Here is a 23,810-nt window from a genome sequence, read left to right on the forward strand (position 1 = left end):
TTTGGGTGCTTCATGCTCCTCGTCATCCCCTCCAGCTCCTTTCTTCACGGAACCCTTTTGTTTACAAGTGACGTGAGCGTTTCCCTTCCTTACCTGGCAACCTTGCCCCCTACTCCTAACTTGACCTTTCTGCCTGTCATCGGTCAACTCTGGAGGCTGGACTGTACTTACAAACAAGGTCTCGGAACACATCTAGTTTGTATATTGAGAACTTACTGTGTTCGGGAAGATATGAACCCTCGATTGCGTTATACCGAATTCTTCTATTGAAAATCTTAAATGAATTTTGTTGTTTTTATATACTTGCGCATAATTTAATCGCCTATATTCTGTACTTTTATCTCGATGATTCCTAAAAGAAACATTTATACAAAATTCTGGTTTTTCGGTCCCGTGAACTTTGTAATAACGAGAGTCTACTGTAACCATAAATATTTTTAAATTTAATACGAAGGAACTATTTTTTTTGGAGATGAGATAGAAATGTCGATTTTCAAATTGCTTAGGCACCTGTGCAATTCGTCATGGAAATAATCTTGGGGATAAAATTTGTAATTTTTGTTCGAAACTTATTTCTTCAAAGTTGATAGGTTCTGAGTTATAAACAAAAAGGAAAAAAGACAAAATTTGTGGCTTTTTTTCCATAATTTGCAATGTTGCATCACAGTATTTAAAAACCTCAGTTTCTGGCACAGCAGCCCAAAGTAAATGGAGGACATGAAGATCAAAACTATCCCATTACCTTCTGGGAAAACTATTTCACTAAATGTACATTTTATGATTTTATGTAATTCTGGTAAACCATGCTTTTTTATGCCTGTACTGGTGATCTATTTATCATGAGTATTGTGATTGTACGTGTGGGATTTCAATCCAATTTTTCTTTCTATGCACGCTGAATGAAATGACCAGGATTGGGCTATGGAAGGAGCAGAGGAGCCTCTGGAGAAGGATGAGGGCTCTACTGAAAGTGAAGAGATGTGGGATTTAGCCAGCTACCCTCTTGCTGAAAGAGCTTTCGATAAGGCCAAAGAGGGATTAGCAGCTGGTGAAGTGCCTATCGGATGTGTGTTTGCTTACTTCCCTGACAAAGTCTCCGCTGAAGATAAACCTTTGCAGCCAGTCATTATAGGTAATAAAATAACTTCCCTAACAAACTAAGTTACAAAATATGGAAAAATTGAATCAAAATGTGCTAATTTTGAAGCTATTGACATGGAAGTTCACCTTAATTTAGTCCCTATCTTCCTTTACTGTAGGAAGAGAGATTAATGCTACTCTCTGAGGCCAAATTTTCATAATTTACGTAAAACAAACAATATATTTTTATTTACACTGCTATTCTGTTATTTTAGAGCCTTCCCAGACTCATTGAGAGCTTTATTTGCCAGCCTGCGATCTTTTTAGCGGCAATGACAAGTTTTCACTCGTATTATTACAGCTCCATATAAGAACTGGCAGGATTCCCACTCAACCGTGAAAACCGTGAAAAAGCCGTGAATTTTGTCTACCGTGAAAAAAAACCTGGAAATAGCCGTGAATTTCGTCATAAAACCTTAGAAATCTCACAAACTTGATTGTAGAACTACGGTAGACAGATTAAAAGAAAAATCGATGTTTCGATCATGTTTCAAGGCCGATTCACGTGGAGATACTGTCCACTCATTTTTCCACACACGTGTATTCGAAGTGCAATTATTAATTGGTCTGTGTGCCATGACAGCACATTGACCTTAAGCCTGCGATTGGAAGAAATTAACCATGGCAAAAAATCAGGCACTTCTTCCCTTCCCTGCCACCCTGCTCTCTCCATTTTCCTACTCACGCCCTTTGGCCGGACCTGAATTTTGCTAACGATAGGTGACGTTATGAGAGATAGCACTTTCATTTCTGAGTTTGCATTCAAGGCATCTGTTGCGTTTGTTACATTTTTAGTTAACGTGCGGCCGATGATTGTTACGTGATCAATATTTCTGCCTAAAATGCCTTATCTACAAACCCTGAATTTGATGACAACTATACCATGAAAACCTGGAAAAAACTGTGAATTCTATAATGTAGTTAGAGTGGGAACCCTGACTGGTTTCGAAAACCATACATCCGCAGCTGCATGATGACAGATTCATAAAAGTGGTTTGCAGAAATGCTTCAAAACCAGTGCGCGACGTGGGAAACAACACTTCCAGGCACCACGCCACGTAGTCCCGTCTCTCTCAAGTTGCCCAGGTTGCAACTGCTGCGCAACGTGTATCTGTGATCACGGAGCGCAGCCGCGCACTGTGATGCTTGGAAACCAGGAACACGGTGCTCCCGTGAATGCAGCTAGCTTACGATTGCTTCCATTTTACGAAGGGGATTCTAACGGAAATAACAAGTCAGGTTTATCCTAGCATTAATGCAGTAATTCTGGTGATTTTGCATCCGACTTTGGTTACTTTATAAAGATTGCGGAAAAAATTGAGCGAGAATGAAAATCAAGCGTGGATAATCCGCAACCGAACTGCAGTGAAGTGGATAAACTGCAGCGGAATAATCGGGAGTAATGCAGCCGTAATAAGAAAACACGGATAATCCAAACTTTCTCTTTTGTTTCGTGTAATTTTCATAATTCATGTAAATTGAACAATTATTTATATTAATTTTATATTATTTATGTATACTGTCGATTATTTTAGGATGCTTTCCCAGAATCATTCACAGCTATCTTTCCCCGACAGCTATCTTTTCAATGGTGATTCGTATTCCTACTTCTCCATGTAATACCTGGTTTCCGAAAACCACGCACCCATGTCTGCGAGATCTCGCATTCAGAAAATTAGTTCGCACGAATGCTTAAAAACCGCTTGGCGACGTCGGAAACAACACCATCAGGCACTACGCCGTGTAGTCGTGCCTCGTGCAAGTCGCCCAGTATGCAACTGCTGCATCACATGGTTCCATGATCCCTGAACGTGATGTTTGATACTGTGACACCGTGATCTTTAGATAACATGAACATGGAGCTTCCATGAAGGTAAGGGGTGCGCAATCACCCCATCACGCAGCAGTGGTGGAAACCAGGACTTTTGGCAATTTGTCTACGCAGGCATGTGCCTGGCTATGACTCATTCTATCTCTACTTCCACTTCCCCCGCTGCCTTCACTTCTACTATCCCCTTCCTCTCCAGTTTCACCTTGGTTAGCCGCGGCGTAAACATGCCCGAGTGCGACAAAATCTCCGGTTCCTGGTTCCTTTGGGCCGTATTCAACCGAATGCGAGGCCACAGCAATAATTGTGCATTCGTGATATGAAGTATACAATTATAGATCCTAGACAACATTTCTCTTAATTTGCGATTGGTTAACCATTGAAGAATCTTCTAAAATTAATTAAGGTTTTTTTTTCCTGCCGCTGATCATCGTCTGCATGATATTGCAGACGGCCAGCATAATAAGCCCAGTGTAGCCTTGCATTAAAATGCAAATATCCTGCTGCTTTTGTGCCCTATTAATTTTTTAAAAATATCGTGGAAAACGTCGAAGAAGTGTAAAACTCATGCATGGATAAGCCACAACACGGATGATTTGCAGCTGGATCATTCGGAGTCTGCTGTACTTCATAATGAGATGATTTTGTGTGCGGTAATTTTGCATATCTATGAAAAACATTATTTCTAATTCTGGTTGTCTGATCAAAGAAGGTAATTTTTATTTCATGGGTAACTATTATGAGGGTTGTCTGTTGAATAGGGTTCCCACGGATTTTTACGATGAAAAATAAGTTTTTGGCTCTAAATGATAATTTTTTATAATGCTTAGATTTTTTCCTATTTTTGACATAATTGCCACGTGGAGATCTATGCATTTTTGCTATCAGGTTACCATTTTCTTTGCTCCTGATTTTTTTAATTCTCCCACTGCTCTACTTAAAATGTCTTCTTTCACCTCTTCTCCAGTTCTCGAATACATCCCTCCCATCCATCTCTTATCTGAACTGAAGATTTTTTATGGTTAGGACTGAATGACAAAAAAATTTTTTTTTTCGAGCCCTGGTATCATTCCTTCTGATACTCATTTTAAATGATATTATGTGCGCAACTAAGTTCACGCTGTTTGTCAATAGATGGCTCTATCAGTGATTGCACGTCGATTTCGACTTATCATCGGAAACTTCATGAACCAAGCTTAGACATTTGGTCACCAAACTACTTCACGACAATGCTGATTTTGTATGGGCGTCAAATCGTTATTGTTGCGTGAAAATATCCTAGTTATTGCTAATTAACCGTCATTTGTGGAAAGAGTTGATTTTCGTCTATAATTTGAATAAAATGGTGGTCAAAGTGCATCGAGGGGTTCAAAAAATTTTTGGAGATGCTGCTATAAGTTAAACAATGTGCCATGATTGATTCCGTCGCTTCAAAGTCATTTCAATGTTGACAACCATCCACATGAAGGAAACCGAAAACCTTGGAAAACAATGAAATGTAGGCATTGTTCTATGAAGATCCATGCCAAACTCAAGACGAGCTTGCTTCAGCATTAGGAGTTACTCGCCTAGCCATTTCCAAGTGATGTATGCGATAGGAATGATTTAAAAGTAAGGAACTTTGGTTTCTTATGATTTGAAACCAAGGGACGTTGAGCGACATTTTGTCACCTATGAAAAACAGCTCCATCATCAAAAAAGAAATGTTTTCTTCATCGCATCATGACTAGTGATGAAAAATGGATTTATTACAGAAACTTAAAGAGAAGAAAGTCTTTAGGACTGCGTGGTCATAGCTCTAAGCCGTTAGCTCAGTCAATATTCATGCTGCCAAGGTTATACTGTGTGTTAAGTGGGACCAGGTCGGTATTATTTACAATGAACTGTCAAATCCAAACAAAACCATTACTGGGGAATGGTATGGGCTTCAATTGATGTGATTGAGCCTAGTACCATGTGAGAAACGGCCACAACACGAGCAGAGGCTTGACAAAGTGATTCTACAGCATGACAACACTCAACCTCATGTTATCAAACTCGTTAGAACCTACCTGGAATCACTCAAATGGGAAGTCCTAACCCACCTTAAGCTGTATTCATCAAATATTGTGCCGTCCGATTATCTCTTGTTTGGTTTGATGGACAGGCTGATCAGCAGTTACACTCAAATGAAGACCTCAAAAAATGGCTTGATTAGTGTGGCCGTAGCCTCAGAAGATGAACGCCTTTTCCCATAGCAGTGTTCAAGCTGTGCCAGAAAGATGGGAAAAAGTTGTAGCTAGCGATAGAAAATACTTTGAATGAATCATTTGTAACCATTTTATTTACAATAAAGTTGTGATTTCATTAATAATGCAGCGAGAAGTAAGTTGTGCACCTAATTATAATTATAATGATAATAATTTTTTACTGTCACATTAATATGTAGCTTAAACCACAGTAAGTCGGTGACTCCTAACAAAAGGCAATATAAAATTTTGTACACAGTTATATTGAAGGCCCATAGCTTTTTACAACATAAGTACAATTATCAACATAAATATATGTATTCTCTAAAATAATGCAGAAAATATAATTCATAGTTAACCCTTAGGTGCACACTAAGCGGGGATTTTGCCGCATTTTTCAATAATTCGAAATAGCGCGTTTACTGTGCATGGATCACTATTGGCACACTTTGGTATTCTATTTCTGTACTTTTCCCTCCACCAAGAACATATGTTTGCATCAATGTAACGACCAACTATTGCGTTAGAATCTTACAAAGTGAGAACGACGAGAACTTCGTGTGATTTGCCGCTAGATGGCGTTCACACGATACTAAGGAAATACTGATAATCTGTCGCTACCGTGGAAACTTGGAAGCATAATCCCTTTTGCAATACTATGTTAATATGTGGTTTCGTAATTATTATATTGTTTGTAAGCATTTGCATTATCATTTCTTTGCTATTATTATTTGTATAATTTATCTCAACCTCAAACCACATGTCGTAATTTACAAATTTCGTCTTCATACTCAAATATGCATTACATTTATGTAAAAATGCGCTACATACACTTTACTAGTGACCGAAAAATAAGTTATGCACATTTATTTTAATGTATTATGCATTGGAGTTTGAAGGCCAAGAGTCGGCACTTGTTGTATCTATGTACCTGCGGGAAAAGAGCATAATGCTCCAAAGGCATTATATCAAGATTCAGGAATCGTAACCTCCTTATGGACGTAAATTATATTATGATTTTATCGAATGGTGAACAAATTTAGCCGGTGGTGACTGTTGTAGAGTATATGATATTACAAGGTCAGAACGTATTTATCACCCTGATAGGTTCTAACGAGTGCTTCAAAAGCTTGATAATGATGATGGAGTAGAAGGGCAGGTAAATCATGATATGGAAATTTTTTTTTATTTCTCACATGAAAGTGAAGGGGAGGAAGAATGATTTTGAAGACGCATTACATTCCAGCGAGAGTTAGCAGTCTGATGATAATAATATTGTTAGCCGCCCACATAATTTCAACGTTTATCTAGATCAACGGAAAATGGTGAGACGTTTTGGCTGAACTCTTAGATACAATTTGCAAACAAAAGCTAAATACATTGTTCGTGTTTCACCAGGGCCAACATCATTTCCTAAGAATGCCGCAACCGAACTCGAATTGTTACCGAAAACGATTTTACTGAAAGTGATTGAAAAAAAATGTCGAGAATTCCAATATTGAAGGAAAACTGTCATCTCATATTTACTCGAGAATCAGAGGTGGCATCACTACTTCTCGTGTAGAAATAATATCTTTATTTGGGATTAAATACACTCTCTCTGTAAATAAAAGTTGGAAGCCAGATGCTAGAAGAGCTTGTAAAACAGATGTAACAGTCCTGATGATTTGCAGAACAGTATTCGGGATAGCAACGGGAATTCATGAATTCGAATGGGAAAATAACAGCAAAGCATTACTATTAATTTTATTATTATTTACTCATTCACTTATTAGTCTTGATTTAGCCATTTATTTGCTAGAAAATGGTCTAACTTTATTAGGTACCGTGAAAAAAAATCCTTAAACCCACAGAGAGTTTCCACCCTGCAAAATTCGATAGGCTGCAACTTCATTTCTTGGTTTCCATGATACCTGCACTCTTGTTTCGTACTGCACAAATCGAAACAAATGAATTCTTTTGAAGTGCTTTCTACGCTGCACTGCAAAGAGGACATCGAAACGAATTGCAAAACCTGAAATGATCCTGAACTACAACTCAACCAAGGGAGGTGTCGATTCTGTGGACCAAGTGTGTAAATTTCTCCCCTTCAAGATGAACACAAAGGTGGCCTCTATCACAACTTCTCCGGTTTTTTATATGGCTACTCTTAGCGACTACGTGATTTTTGTAGCTAAGAATTTTGAAAAAAATCCATCGAAGACCAAGAATGGAGTTCATGGAAGCTCTCGCGTTCAGCCTTGTAGATGAACATTTCAAGTCCAGGGTGAAAAAAGGTAATCTTCCAGCAGACACATAGGCTTTTCTAGCAATGAGACTTGGGAAAATTCCTGAATTATCTGCTTCTGCATATGAACCTCAATGTAGGGCGGGTCTTTATTTTACCCGTGGAAAATGTAAAAATTATAAGACGATAAATATACGAATGTTTTCTATTTAACAAAATTCACTAACTCTTGGTTAACTATGTGGTATTCCATTATTTCCTGGATATAGACAGTTACTTATACCACTTATTTTATAAGAGCGCGACCCGGGTTTCAATGAGTAATAATCATCATCATCAGGCGCTAATTATAATTTGTTTATCTTGTTGTTACCAAGTTACTTGATGAATTTTAAAACGGACGCCAGAATAGGTGAAAAGGATGGGTAGAGGTATTCATTTATAAGGGTACTATCTTGATTTTCAATAATTTTTAAAATTTCTAACTGTTCCCTAGAATCCAGTTCTCGGCGGTCATTGCAAAAATTTAAAATATTCATTTTAAAATCGCTTCTGTGGCGTTTACATATTAAGTGCTTAGCAAAATTACTCTTTTCATCTTTATTATGTTTGTAAGCAGTTAAATGTTCTTTTTTCCTGATATCAAAACTTCTTCCTGTCTGTCCCACGTATACACCATTGCAATCGCTGCATTTCAAAGAATATACTCCACATCTATCCAATCGGTCTATATGGTCCTTGCATTTAACGATCAGTCTCCTTAAGGTGGAATAAGGTTTAAAAGCCAAGCGGAATTTGTCCTTGGGTAAATGATGAGCCATTTTCAGAGAAAGTGCATCGAGGTACGTCACTGTGCACCACTGCTTCTTTTTATCCTCGTCCGCCGAAAACATTTGGTCGATAGCCAATCTTCTCTGTTTTTTTAAAATCAGTTTATCTATTAAATTTTGAGAATAACCGTTGGCAGAAGCAATTTGTTTAATGGTGATGATTTCTTTCTTAAAGTCTTCTTTGGAAAGTGGTATGCTTAACAGGCGATGAATCATGGAATGAAAAGCCATAAGTTTGTGTGAGTAATGGTGTCTTGAACTTGCTGGGATGACATGATCGGTATAACAGGGTTTCCGAAAAATGGAGAAGGAATGCCGGCATTTATCAAGTTTGATTGTAAGATCCAGATAATTTAAGCAATGGTTGGAGTCTCTTTCACAGGTAAATGAAATTGTAGGATGGATGTCATTCAAAAAACTGAAGAACATATCCAGTTGCCGATCAGTTCCATTCCAAAGCACAATAATATCGTCAACGTACCGGTACCAGTATACCACAGAATTTAGTAGGCTATGCCCTGAGCTAAAAATTTTCCTTTCCAAACTATCAACAAAAACATCTGCCAGCAACGGAGAAAGTGGTGAGCCCATAGCGAGGCCACTACTTTGTTTGTAAAATTTACCATCGAACTACGCACCGAAAATACCACCGATCAGTTCATTTCTCGAGTGACGACCGACTGTCAACAATACATTTCCCTCAGCCAAACTGCACACTCCTCGCAACAATCCCGCGCACATAATTAAACAATATCCCCAGCGTGCCATTACAACAATATATCTCATCAATTCCCCAATAGTTCTGTATTATCCTCCCAAACACATTCAAATAATCTTAACAAAATAATCTTTACAAAGACTCCAAGTCCCCCTTTAAAATGCGAAAATACGCATTGACTAGCTGTTAAAGTATGCGGCTTCTACCACAATTGTAATACCAATTCGATAAAATTTCAAAATTCAATAAAATGATGCTAATTAAGCATAGTTAATATTTAATTTTTAATATTTTCCCTTTTATCATTTTAGAGATTTTACATAGCAGTTGTATACCGTGCAGCATGTGTTCAGGGAGCTCACTAAGACGCAGGGCTATATTTTCTTTAAAGCTCAAACGGCAAACCTGATCCCACCATGTAAAAAAACGAAAATATAATTAATAAATCGTTATAAATTGACATGCGGTAGAGTTTATCTGCTAAAAAGTATGGGGAAAAACACCAAAAATTGGGTTTTTTCAAATTTTGAGGATTTTCCGGAGTAGAAATGGCAAATCTAACACGGCCATTCAAGATAAAAATAAAAAATACACAAAAAATGATTTTTTAAAAGTTTGCCAAATATTACTAACATAACCTAAAAATTCATGAAAAAATTAAAATATTTTTCATGAACTCAATTTTGACCCAAAAAGAATGAAAAAAATCAGGGTGTATTTGGACATAAAAGTATACTTTCATGAATTTTTTGAGATTTTTTAAAGCAAAGGATCGCTCAGGAAAAATGTTTTTCGAAAAAACACGTTTTTTACGATAAAAGGACCGTGGGACCACCTATGCATCTAAAAATTTCGCTAAAGGGGTTTCTAAATATTTATTTTCGAGTGCATAATCCCAAATAAGAATCCAGCCTAGTGCAGATTTTACCATCTTATCCCGCTATAGCCTTTGAATGTATACATACTTGGAAAAATCAAAAATGTAAAAGTGCGGCAAAAAAGCCGCTAGCGTGCACTGACGCTATACTTGCAGGCGCGTGCACCTAAGGGTTAAATGTAGACAAAGGAAAATATAAATGAAAGTAATTGGAATAATTAAAAAAGGAAGTTGCTCGAACATACATAAATGATACCGTTAAATAGACAAGGCTTATATCCGGGTGTAATTTGCAAGAATGCATTCAGAAATATTTACATATTAACTAAATATTTTAGACAAATTTCTTGATGTATACTAAATAACAACCTCCTGAATCTGAATATGACATCTGTTTTCTTCCATCATCCAGCACCCTTGCCTAGGGCAAGTTGATTCCACAATCGCTAGAGGCATACCAAGGGAAGATGACTATTACTGCAATACAATTGATTTAAGAGGCTGATTCTTTGGGGAACTCTATAATGAAGAAAAAAATACTTTGTAACTTCAATGGGAATATAAGATCCTAATCGTGTACTTATAGTGGAATTACAAAGTATTCTATTTTCCTAATTTCTTATAATATAAAAGCAGATGTCATATTTGGATTCAGGACTCAATAATCAGCAGGAATGGTGTCGGAGCCAATTTTCATTCCATCCAGTATAGCTAGGCAAGACATGAGATAAATTTAAGTTGCAAGATTTTTCCCAAATGACAAACAAGAAAATGACTGAACAAGAATGTGGTAAAAAGAAATCTTACATATATTAAAAAATATAAAATTTCTAATTTCTCTTTCTTTTTTTCAGCTGAAAGCTACAATTCACCGAATCTCACGAGAAACCCCACGCGGCATGCAGAAATCAATGCAATTGAAATTGCAATGGAGTGGGCAGATGAGCACAACATTCCTCAGGCATCATTATGGCCTAGGACAAGCGTCATTGTGACTGTTGAGCCATGCGTCATGTGCGCATCTGCCTTGCTCTCTCTTGGTGTGCGTCATGTGAGGTTTGGCTGCCACAACTTCAGATTTGGAGGGTGTGGATCCGTTGTAGATGTTCCAGGTGTTTTTGGACCAAAGGTATGCACGATAATTCAATTAATATACAAGCTGAAAAATATGTATTATGTACATATTTTGATAACACAGAAGCAGAGACCTCATTTTTTGGCGTACCTTTTTCAAACTGAAGATTATGTCCTGTCAAGAACAAGACCTCTTTACACCTGCCAGTTACTCAAATGAGGAAAGACTCAACAAAAGACAAACAAAACCAAATAAACCAACCAGGGAATATACAGTAAACTCTTGATTTTACAAAGTCAGTGGGACCGGAAAATTGGCACTTCGTAAAATCGAGTTTCGTAAATTCAAACCTTTTTCATAAGTCACGAAAAAATGTTAGCTTTTGTTTCTTCCGCCGTTTTTTGTCTTTAGTGGTCTTATTTAAATGTTTTCGGTGGTTATTCTCGGTATAATTCGTAGAAAAGGCTTTTTGCTATCGATTTATGATGTGAAAAATCGTTAAATAATTATACCACCATAAAATTCCCATTTCTTGTTCATACTTCAACATCAACGATCGCTAAAGAAATTCCCGACCAGTTTAGAAAACGTAATCAAATAATGAATTGCAATGTTTATTATAAGAATTAACAGTTATAAATTTGTGGTTTGGAGCCAATAGCTACTATTAAGTATGCCAAAGATAGATATTTGTTTCTGACACCCACGGAATTTTAGCGGCAGCCGGCCTAACCGCCATTTATGTCGCCCTCTATCGCTCAGTGACGAGAAAAAAAGAAAAACAAGGGTCTTAGCCCGTTTCCAAAATAACCTTCGTAAGTTAATATTTCGAGTTACTTCGTATTTTCAGCAGAATGTGCTCTATTTTCACTGAGATTCAATTACGATCATAAATAACGTAGGATGTGATTATCTTCTGGCGAATATTTGAAGTAAATTCTGTTTGAGTTCTCCGTCCGACTACTGTGTTCCATCATCTTCGCAGACGTTGCCATAAAAGACTTAATTCTTCATCAGGACTGTATTCTTCATACCGGGTGTGAGGTGACCTGTTCAAATAGTATGTTTCTCTCCTTTTATGCCGACAGGAGCAAGGTTCCAACCGGAAAACGACAGGAGAAACATATTACAGTATCGGAGAAATATAGATAGAAACGTTATTATCCACATTGATTGTTTTCCTACAAGAGACGTTTTATCATTTCTCAACGTGGTTAAGTATTGGTTCGCTAGCGTGAATTCCCAAAAAATGACACGCAAAAACCTGTACCGTCACCTCATTTAGTTTTCGTGTTCCTTTCTCCGCCGTACTGAAAGTTAGGCAAAGGATCATTGACATAGAGAAAAGATTTTCTTAGTTTTAGCACTAAAAAATAGTCGCGCCATAATCGTAAATAAATATAGTGTGTCAGCTGAGAAGAAGAGAGACAATTATAAGCACGGCACCATTTTCCCGATAGTGGAAGATACTTCTTCCGCCTCTCTCCGGTTAATAACTTCCCCCCGTTGCAGGTAAAGATGAACCATGCCCTTCTCCACAATCGGGGAACGTTCCCAGTGGGTGGGGTGAATAAGAGTGGGATGGGGATTGCCTGAGGGAAGAAGTGTGGTCAGCACAAGGACTGGTGAAAGGGGCAGGACAAAGAAGGGTGGGGAAATGGCCTTCAGCTCTGCCTCAGTCTACTTTTGGGGGCCGTATTTTTTTGCGACGCACACAAGCTCAGTCTCCTTAGGGAGGGAGTGAATGGGAAATGCTGGGGAAGGAGGGGTTTGGGATGCGTAAGGTGGGTGTCAGCAAGATCAGCCAAAGGCGGCAGGAGGGAAGGGACGGCTTTGGAAAGACAGAACCCCAGCATGGGAGAACGGGGAAGCGCGTGAGAAGAAAGTTCATGGTTAGACTTGGAAGTGCGTCTTCATTACGAGAAGCCTGAAATATGAATTGGCGGTAAATAGAGCCCAGTACTTAAGATATTTAAGTTGTTCATTCACAAAGGCCAATATATACACGAAAAGATATTATGGCGCGGATTGCATGTATCAACGTCCATTTCGGGATGTTATTAATTTCTGTTCCCATTTATAAAAGTAGCAAATAGATTTGAAAGAATGATAATCATGAATAAAAATATCTAAATCAATATCCAAACGCACATGAGCAAAATAGATGAATGTATACATACCGATCCATCGCAAGTAATATCGCTCAAGCTTCTTCCGGTATAGGACTTTAAAATTCTGGATAATGCCTTGGTCCAAGGGCTGGGACTTGCTAGTCAAGTTCGGGGGTAAAAAGAGGACTCGAACATTAGCCAATTTTAGATCTTCCACGTATTTATGAACGGTGGCATTTTCCATTATTAAAACAATTTTGCTGTTCTCTCCGGCAATTTTTCTCTGTAGACGTATAACCGTTTGCTGGAAAATTTCTCGGGCCTTCCAGCTGTATTTATTTGCATGGTAAAAAACGGGGAGGGCTTCCAATTTTACATGTTTTAAGCACCGTGGCCTTTCAAATTTCCCAATGACAACGGGCTTATTTTGTCCGTGCCCGTTTGGTTGACGCACAGCCCCACAGTAACACGCACTTTACTCTTTTTTCCTCCATGGCACCTTTGCCCTTTGAAACCCAGGGTTACGTCAGGTAATGCATTAAAAAATAGCCCAGTTTCAGGGGCCAGCGAGGGTGAGCTCGTCGAGGAAAGGGTCCCGGATTAGGGACCCTTCGAAGTGCTTCGGCGAAAAGTAGTCAAGTAGTCTTCGAAGTACGTTCACAGCAGTGCAAAGGGTTAATTAGGGGTGTACGAAATACTCCGCGCGACCTTCCTGACATGTCAAACTACGAATTATTGCCCATGCTATGTTTACGAACAGGCGCGTAAATAGGGGCATAATGTCAGCCGCGATATTTTAACTTAACTCCTACTCCCCCTTAATTCCCACAGTGAGGTTTTTGGCGACCCATTTCTCTCCAAAGTTGCATTATCATTTACGATTTCGCACTTTAATGGACCACATTTGGAAGCGCTGATTTTTTAGCTACTTACGCCGGCGTAACTAGTTTTGTTGACAAATTTTTCGCCGTAGTTCGTATAAACGAATGCCATTTGCTCCTAGGGACCGAGCCGAGGTTCGTAAATTCAAAAAATTTCGTATAATCGAAACTTCGTATAATCGAATAGCGCCATGTATTTAGCATAGGCTTTTCACCGGGACCGCAATATCACTTCGTATAATCGAAAACTTCGTAAAATCCTGCTTCGTAAAATCAAGAGTTTACTGCATTTCCTAAAGGCTCTACATTGAATAGTATATAACAGCATTCCAAAATGAAGACCCTTACACTTGACAAATGGTAAAACTTTGCCATTATGCCGGTGATTGTGGGCAAGGTCTGATCATCAAGCCAGTTTCAACGCAAGAGAAAGACTTAGACGTGTGGGAGTTCAGTCAAGGAGGGAAAGTGAGTCATGAAAGGAAGGAAATATCGGAGATGTGTTGCTTCATTGAGGGATCAAGGCAGTGGGGTGAGATGGCACGGAGTGACAATGATTGGCTGACTTTCGTCAAGTAATTTCTGGAGAATTCTTCACAGCATTGTCCAGGTGGACTGGAACTCCAGGAAAAACTGGAAGTATGCCAACATGGAGGGGAGGTAGTGCAGTGAGTGGGGAAATCACTCTGTAATTTGTTCCCCTTCTTACTTGTGCGTGCTCACCTGACTCCAGGTGGAATGAATGAAACATTCAGGTTGGTGATTGGGGAGCGTAGGGATAGGGAAGGATGAGTACTTGGAGGGAAAGAGAAGGGTGATTGGAGAATTGTGGGCTAATTCTTGTCGCAAAATGTGGAATATGGGTTGTGAGTATATCTCCCCTGGACTCTCAAAATCCTTGTATCCAACTGCAAGACTGCTTTTAAAGAGCTGAAATGCTGGTAGGGAGGGCAGGAGGCAATTCAGGATAGAGTTACATCATCAGCAGCTTTTTGATATGAAGATATTTATGCCATCCTTGGAATGAATGTCCTTAGTGCACATTCCTTCAGCTGAAGTCATATGGAAAATAAAGGCGATCACACAGTATTTTGTTGATTTGAAGATCTGACCCTCATAGATCTTTTCAAGCTTTTATTTGAGGTATCAAAGCATGGTCACTGCTGCTTAAGTCATAATGACCAAATGCACACTTTGCCTTCAACTTCAGGAATAAGTCACTTTTTTTGCCTCTCAAAGCATGCTGTTGGTCACTGCTACTTCGAAGCCACGTATATGTTGTGAGCGACGCGGCACGTAGCTGAATGCTCACAAAAACTCAAAAGGAAAGGATCCAAGTGTAATAGAAAAACACTTTGGCACTGTGGGTGAATTGGTCTAAAAATCCGTGGCAGGGAACGTGCTAATGGGCAAACTACATATTTTTAGGTCGAATGAATCCTCAAATAGGTTTTTTATGAAGAAATTTTTATTTATTTCGAAGTTAACTAAGGTCACACTTCATAATGAGAATTATTTTCCTGTTTAGGATAGAGGAGACATTTAACAAGGGATAGAAAGTAGATTACTTCGAATTCGGCTTCCGAAAGGTGTAAAGTGAGGTGATGCCACATGCAGGCAGACATTTTTGGTGGCATGCTTGTTGCATGTACTCTAAATTTGTTGATCATTCGCGCCCATGTGATACACCATAAAATGATTTAGATAAACTCCTTCAAAATTATCTTGATTTCTATATTGATTATTGGTTATTGGCAAACTGAGCTTAGTTGTAATGATTTATTCTCCATAAGTGATTATCTTAATATTAAGCCTAAATTTTTGCCAAATGTCAAACTTTAGGGCACAGGCATCAGTGGTTAACAATACCCAATTTTGAAAGAATTTCAGTTCCTAAAAAAGTAATTTTTTGGCCCACCCTTATGTACATGTGTTTATTTATGTATGTGTGGGTGTTCTCAACCTAAGCAACCTTAGCGAGGTCCCATTAACCCTTGCAAAGTTCCGTTGAGTTGAGTGAATGCTTGTCAAGGATTTGCAGTTGAGAGGCTTGGTTTGGTCAATGAGGGGAATTCTCTCATTTTGGCTTAGAGCACAGTATTCATTTTCCTTTGTACCTGTGACATGATCCATATGTTATGGCCATTGGAGATGATTTTCTGTTTACTGCCTATTTTCTCTGATGCATTAGTATTGTATTTGTGATCAGAGCCCTGCGAAACAGCTCACATTCTCAGCCACAATTCATCAGCTGCTGGTGAGTCATTTCCCAATTCACGTCTTTGATTGAGAAATGGCGAAAGAGCCCTCACTCTCGCAGAGTGAGCGGAAACCTGTAACTAAGTATGGCTACCCTTGACGAAGAACTGTCAAGTACAGTTATATATATTGGCCTGACCCAAGAAATTGTGCCCCACTTTTCACAGCTCCTCAGAATGCTCCTACATCTTTGAGCAAAACTAGTTTGTTTGTAAGCTGCTGGCAAGTCTCCTGGATACATTTGTATGTACGTTGGCAATTGACTGTGGTGAGGTGAGTGAGCTGTTGTGCACAGCCACACGTTTTTAATTTGAGGCTCATGTATACATTGCATTCCACCACCAACTGTCTGAAAGTCGGTGAGTTTGGGATGCACCGTGCATTTGTGAAACATTTTAATGTTGTTAAAATGTACCATGACAATTTCAAGATACAAGTTGTAAACAAGTTATGCATGTATCATGAAATAAGACAAAACATGACTGTGAGAGTGGAGGATCCTCCTGGAAGGATGCTGAAATGATGGGGAGTAAAACATAGGCAAGAGGTGAACGACATAATCAATGACATACTAATCAATGACCAACCGTGTATAACCGTGAGCCTAGTGTGAACTTAGAGTTGCTGTTAGAATTTAGGGTCTCCACCAAGTTGCTTGATGCCTGACAATAATATGTTGTTCGGTGACAAAGGGTTTGCTGGCAATTCCATCAGCATCTTGAGGTCAAAAGTGGAGCTTGATTTAAGATTGGTTTGTATATATGTATAAGCCAAAGTGGCGTTACCTGCGGTCATTTTTCAGTTAGGGTTAAAAGACTCGAGCATTCATTTTTCATGGGACCCACTCTGAAAGCTGAGTATGACATGAACTGACAGAGTAAACCTAACTGAAAAACGACCGCACCCACCACCACTTTGGTGTATGTGTACAGGCCCATCTCGCATCAAGCTCCACTTCTCATGTGAAGATGCACGTGGGGTTGCCTGCGAAACAGATGTTGTCAGGCATGCAAGTATGATTTTTCTTAATCGCATCATGAGGTGTTGAAGGAACACTAATGTATTATATTTCTCAACTAACTAGAATACTGTGAGAAAGTTGGCACATCCTTCTTTACGTGAATGCAAACATGCTTTGATTATGAGATTGCTGTAGATATGCCCCTGAGTTGAACCAAAGTTGAAACTCCTTGGCGAGAGTTACAAAAATGGTAACATGGTGAAATCATTTGAAACCGCATGATATTTGCACACATCGCCACAGAGAGAAGGCAAATAAATTGACGTCTTGATGGAGGGAGCTCCATTCTCAAACAATATTGCTCAAATTAGTTCAGGAGTAGATTACAGCTATAATTACTTTAATGTTAAATGTAGCAATTGCAAGTAAAAGATTACTCTTTGAGTAATCATTACTGGTACCTGGATTTCTTTTACTCAATTATCAGCCGACACTGGTAATTATACAAGCCATTAATTCTCCTCTCATAACTCATGTGGTCATGTTTCACAGGCCTTGACCTTGGAGGTGCATACATATTTTGTTTGGTAAAATGTTTTGTAAGCCCTTAGGTCTCCCAGCTCCAGCTGTTTGGGCATTTGTGAGTAATGTGAGCTGGTAAGGCTTTCAAGTAAAATGTTCACTCTCCTATATAGGTACGATTTCTGAAGGGAAATTGTGTCTAATAAATAATACAAGTACCTATCTAGTCAATTATGCTCTCATTTTGCTGTAGTAATTGCCCAGAAAAGTGAAATCATTTTTCAAAGCTGCTGTGTAATCTGTAATTTTTTATAATTGAAGCAATTGCTATTTTATGCGCATAAAATAGCATAGGAACACATTTGATTACATTCAGTGAAATTAAGGTTAGGTTTATTAATTTTGTTCTTCTAATAACGACAGATTTTTCCAATAAGCCTTCACAATAGTTTCCTAAGACCCGAATGTATTTAATTTAGGGTACCCAAACCAGCCCTACACCCTACAAAAACATGGCGGCCTAATTTCGTCTGCTGATCATTTCGATTAAAGAATCTACGTTACGATGGATATAATGGGAAACGAGCTCACACGAACCATTTTAAAATGTACAGAAACACAGCATAAAGGTACTACCACATAATAATACTACCCATCAAGTGAAATAAATAATAAAATTGGTTGAAGTATAATAAGTACAATGCGTATAGTGGTATACATCACCCTGTTTCTGCAAATATACAGGGTGTCCCATTTTAAGTTCCCACCCCGAATATCTCGAAATCTAAGCAAAATGAGAAAAAATGTTTCAGACAAAAGTTATAGGGTTTAGAGGGGGACATACGATGGTGACTTTGAAAATGACCTTGAAGTCAATTTTCAAGGTCAAAGAGGGGGTAACTTCCATTTCTTAAATAGAAACCCATATTTTTTATTGCAGGATCGTATTTTACGGAAAAAAATACAAACTTAATGTTGGAAACTTTTTATTGAAAAATGTATTTTTTCAGAGTTTTATAACAAATTTCCCTCATCTTCGCGCAAATCTGGCCCACACCGAACTGGTTCATTGGGTTCAATTTCATGAGCAGGGGGCTACGGGATGAACCCTCGCGGATCGCGCCGCTCCTGGAACAGAGAAAAACATGGTACTTTCACAGCAACCTAGTATCGGGTATTAGTTTTTGCTGTAAAATTTCATGAGCAGGGGGCTACGGGAGGAACCCTCGCGGATCGCGCCGCTCCCGGAACAGAGAAAAACACGGTACTTTCACAACAACCTAGTATCGGGTATTAGTTTGGCCTGGGTGATTTTCTTTAATTATTGCAACCTTACAAAACATTGTCTTCTTTCAATACACAAACATTGTTCTTCTTCCTTAAAATAAACCAAAAAGGCGAAAATCGTCTTTTTAGTATGCATAGCCGAGAGGTGATTTCCATCTTTCTGGTTTATTTGAAAAAGAGGATTTATAAAAATTTCTTTACATGAAAAGTTTATAACTTTTTTTACATATTTCATATGTAACTGCGATATTCATTTTCATCTCCACACCTCGGAAATTGAAATCTACCTTTCGGCCATTTTTTAAATAAAGGAATGAGTAACATTTAATTTTAAAAAGCTGCTTGTAATGCGAAGATGTTGCTCCGTCTATAAAAATTACAACGAAAATCACCAATCAAATATTTTTCCCGTGACGAGATGAAGGAGATAACCGTTTCACAGTTTTCATTGTTTTTCGCGTGTTCCTATTCACTCTTTCGACCGTAGAAGCCAAATGTTTACGTTTAAACAATGTTCCATGGTTCATTGTTGTAGTTGAGTAAACAATTAGTAAACAGAAATATGACGAGACCCTATCGAGCTTCGATAGGATTTTACACTCATGCTTAAAGTTCAGCGTTCTGATAGTAGGTCCACACGCAGTGAGCTTTTCAACAATTTTCTTGTGAAATGGGGGATTGCACACCTCAACAGATCGTTGAAATAACCAAAGTCGTCGAGGTGTGTGACAACAATTATAAAGCTGCTGAAGACCTCTAAGCACGCAGATTCCCAAACTGACGTCATCCTTACAGGAAGACAATACTGAATCTTGTAACAAGAGCGCAACAAGAGTCTCTGGTTCGGAAGAGGCAAAAAACAGGTACGAGAGAAGACATTTCTGTAGCTGTTCGGGCAATTGTCTTAGAAAATCCTCATGTTTCCACACGGGAGATAAAACGCCGACACGGTGTGCCGAAATCAACGGTAAATCGAGTGCTCAAGTCAGCCGCTTTCCATCCTTTTCATATTCAGCTCACGCATGCACTACTAGAACCCGGGGATTATGTGCGGCGCTTCAATTTTTGTAGATGGGCGAACAACCAAATGCTGCGAAACCCTAGTTTTTCTGACTTCGTTCTATTTACTGATGAAACGAAGTTTAATAATATGGGTGGTGTCAACCAGCACAATGCCCATTACTACAGTGAGCAGAATCCCCACTGGCACAGAGATCACCAACCTCAAAGAAGATAGGCTGTGAATGTATGGGCAGGTATAATTGGAGATCATCTATTAGGTCCAATTTTCTACGGTGAGAATTTGAGTGCCCAACTACACCAGGACATTTTGAGCACCCGTGTGCCACTGTTGTTAGAAGATCTGCCGCTTGTTTTGAGGGAGAACACGTGGTTACAGCATGATGGAGCTCCTGCGTACCGTTCACGAGCGGTGAAACTTCTTCTGAACCGCACATTTCCTCGTCGATGGATCGGGATCGGCGGTACAGTCCACGAATGGCCAGCAAGATCCCCGGATCTGACTCCCCTTGACTTTTTCCTCTGGGGACTAGTCAAGGAAAAAGTTTTTGCTGAAGTGCCCACAACATTGGAAAACATGAAGGAGAGGATAAGAGCTGCGTTTCAAGGAATTTCCATCCAAACCCTTCAAAACGTTAAAGCTAACTTTCGTTGCCGTGTGCAAAGGTGCATTGATCAGAATGGACACGCATTGAGCATTTGATTTGAGAATAAGACCTAAGCAAACACATTTTTCAATAAAAACTTTTCAACAAGGAGTTTGTATTTTTTTCCGTAGAATACGATCCTGCAATAAAAAATATAGGTTTCTATTTAAGAAATGGAAGTTACCCCCTCGTTGACCTTGCAAATCGACTTCAAGGTCATTTTCAAAGTCACCATCGTATGTCCCCCTCTAAACCATATAAATTTTGTCTGAAACATTTTTTCTCATTTTGCTTAGATTTCGAGATATTCGGGGTGGGAACTTAAAATGGGACACCCTGTATATTAATATTTTTCACATTTGGCACTTGCTACGCTGTTGAGACACCAGTATTGTTTACGTACAACCATGGAAAACATAATTTCATGCCACTTTTAGCCACTTAAACTTAACTTCGGTAGGTAAAAGCAAATGACGAACCTTGATGATGCAACGTAAGTTCCCACGTCAATGATCATATTTGCCCCATACTTTTCACTATCATGTAAAGACCGCTTTTGAAGGAATTTAAAGACAATATGATTCTACTTTTGGCTCAGTATGAGAGCATATGTAGCAATAGTTTATGTACTGACACGAACCTGCCGGATGACACCGATTGTTTATTTACCTTGAGCCCGATACGCCCAAAAATTATCAGACATCTTTTCTTAGTTTCATAGTTAAGTCTAAATATGCCACCACAGTGGAAAACTGGCGCTGTGCCATCATCTTTGTCATTTCAGAGAACTTGACGATAGAATTACCCCTCACCACCTATGTAGGGTCAACTGAGAGAGGCGTGTAGGGGCCTCTTGTTATGTAGGGACGGATATGTTGGGTCGACTAAGAATTCGGGCTTTAGACTTCCAAGGTCTTACAAAAACTAGAATCTTGTTTCTAGGAATCATATAAGTTGATGGTGATTGAACGCTATGGTGACATCAATATGTGTTGTTTTATTCTGTGGGCTTACAGCTCATCATGTTGGATGAATGGAGCTGGGGTAAAGTTGCTTTGGTGGCATGCTGGTCGAAACTGACCTGCCTTGTTTTTCATCAAGTTTAAATTATAATAATGTTAATATTTTTAATATGGACTAATGTCCTTATATAAATCACTACGAGAGACATTACAAAATATAAGAAAATTAGACTTTTAGATGAACAAATTTTTTAATGCATTTTGTGATAATTGAAAAATATCTGTATTTACTAAGTCTATTGAAATCCCTCATTATTCTAAAAATGTAACATGTTGGACCTTGAATACATAACTATTAGTTCATCAATTCAAAGTGAAAAGCTTTTACCTTCAACAGAACGCAGTTTTGCCTGAAAATTTGCCGCTGCCTACAGAGTCAAATCAATGTTGTTGGTTTTATCCTGTCATGAGTGTGCCACCTCAGATTCATTTGGCGATTGCAGATTTGATATTTTGTGGTTAACTGTGCATGTTCTCTTTCTTCAGCCAGAAGATGCTGGCTGTAGTACGAAAGAGAGCACTAAATTTGTTGGAGGATGGAGAGGTGAAGAAGCAGTGATGCTGTTGAAGGAATTCTACAAGGGAGAAAATCCCAATGCCCCGGCAGACAAGGCAAGGAAGAAGAGGGGGAGAAAGAAAAGTGCTGCTACGACTGAATCGGAAGCTAATTAGTGACTAACTCTTGTTGAGCTGTGGTTTGCATAATAACTTGTAGTACTGTTCAAGGTGATAGGACCATGAAAGAAGTATCAGTGAGATGGCTTAGTGAAACATTATGCACAAGACTCATTTTACAGGATACTAGTAGAGTTATCCAATGGAATATATGTTGTTAAAACGTGGAGGAACTAACTTAATTATGTAATGGCAACAAAGACCATACACTTCATCTACAAGTTTTATTTGAATAGTGTAGTTTCTTTCATGAAATTTGTTAACTTGCCTATTGAAGAAGGAACTTTTGAAAAAGCCGTCAGAATTTTGTGATGCTAGTTCAGTGTTGCTGTGAATTAGACTATACATAAAACCAAATAGCCACCAATTAATTATCTATGAAAAATCATCACTGTGGGTTGTGATGTGGACGGAATAAATGTGGAAGCCAGACAGAAAATTGTAAGTCACTAGAAATGGATGAACTTCTTTTAGTGGTTTATTGGGAAAATAGTATTTTTGCCAGGTTGAATTGGGACACGCAACTAAAGTATGCATGTGAGTGATGTTAGCACTTCATCTTATTCTTATTCATGCATCCTGTTGTTTTTTTAAAGGACCCATCTGCGGACTGCAGGAGCAGCTTCTTCATACTAGATGTATGAGTTGTGTGAATGGAAATGTAAATGCAGTGCGTTGATAGATGTTGACAGCTTCATTATAAGGGTTGCTATTTTTTGCAATTAAATGTGTTTAGTACAGTTATCGTTTTTTTTTTTACATTTCCTGAAGCCTTTGCAGTGATCTCTCCTCGTGAGATATGTGCCAATGTGAGGCATTATCTCAACATGTTGACCACTATAATGTTTTTGCACATAGATTGTAGATGGATCTAAAATAAATTCTACTCGGTTTTGAAGTATTGTGGTCACTTTGATCACAACCCATGTCTTAAGAATCCATCCCAATTACCCATGGCATCAGGTATCCACTGTCATTATGGGCAATTTCCAAAGCTCCAATGATCAAAGTAACTTGATTTTGAGTAGACATGGTGACAAAGGGCAATGATCTCTAATGACAATGAGTTAGTTCACAATTAGTTTATTTAGTATCAATTGTGATCGAGTTTAAAAAATAAAGATATGTGTATTTTTCAGTTCTTCTCCTCTTTTTAGCCTGCTTCTCCAGCTTTTTGCAGTGAAATCTCGATGGGCTTACCTCTTCTGGCTGTCTCTCTGTCACCTTCATGTACCCATCCTGCTATTTTCTTCTTTTCAAAGCCTCTAATCTCCTACCTCCCTTATCCCTATGCTCCACCTGCATATCATGTACCTCCTTCCCCCATTTTCTCCTCTCCAACATGGCCTGTTACCTATTTTCGTTAGTTTTTTTCCATTTCAATTTCACCTCGGGAAATAATGTTCCCAGAGGTTGATTGTCTTGCAGAAACTCTGTTTAACAGAAGAACAGCTGCATAATGTTTCTTAAAGAAACATTTTGCCACTGTATCCACACTCTCC

At 38.6% G+C, this 23,810-nt stretch overlaps 1 protein-coding gene across 1 annotated transcript; it reads left to right on the forward strand.

Moving 5' to 3' along the window:
• The first annotated feature begins 921 nt into the window (after nucleotides 1-921).
• On the forward strand, nucleotides 922-23,052 carry LOC124163605 (tRNA-specific adenosine deaminase 2). Its single transcript, XM_046540623.1, has 3 exons — nucleotides 922-1,132; nucleotides 10,703-10,977; nucleotides 22,120-23,052. The coding sequence occupies exons 1-3, from the start codon at nucleotides 922-924 to the stop codon at nucleotides 22,303-22,305; spliced, it is 672 nt and encodes a 223-aa protein (XP_046396579.1). The 3' UTR covers nucleotides 22,306-23,052.
• The last annotated feature ends 758 nt before the right edge of the window (nucleotides 23,053-23,810 follow it).

Source organism: Ischnura elegans, chromosome 8 (genome assembly GCF_921293095.1).
Source record: "Ischnura elegans chromosome 8, ioIscEleg1.1, whole genome shotgun sequence".
Taxonomy (NCBI): domain Eukaryota; kingdom Metazoa; phylum Arthropoda; class Insecta; order Odonata; family Coenagrionidae; genus Ischnura; species Ischnura elegans.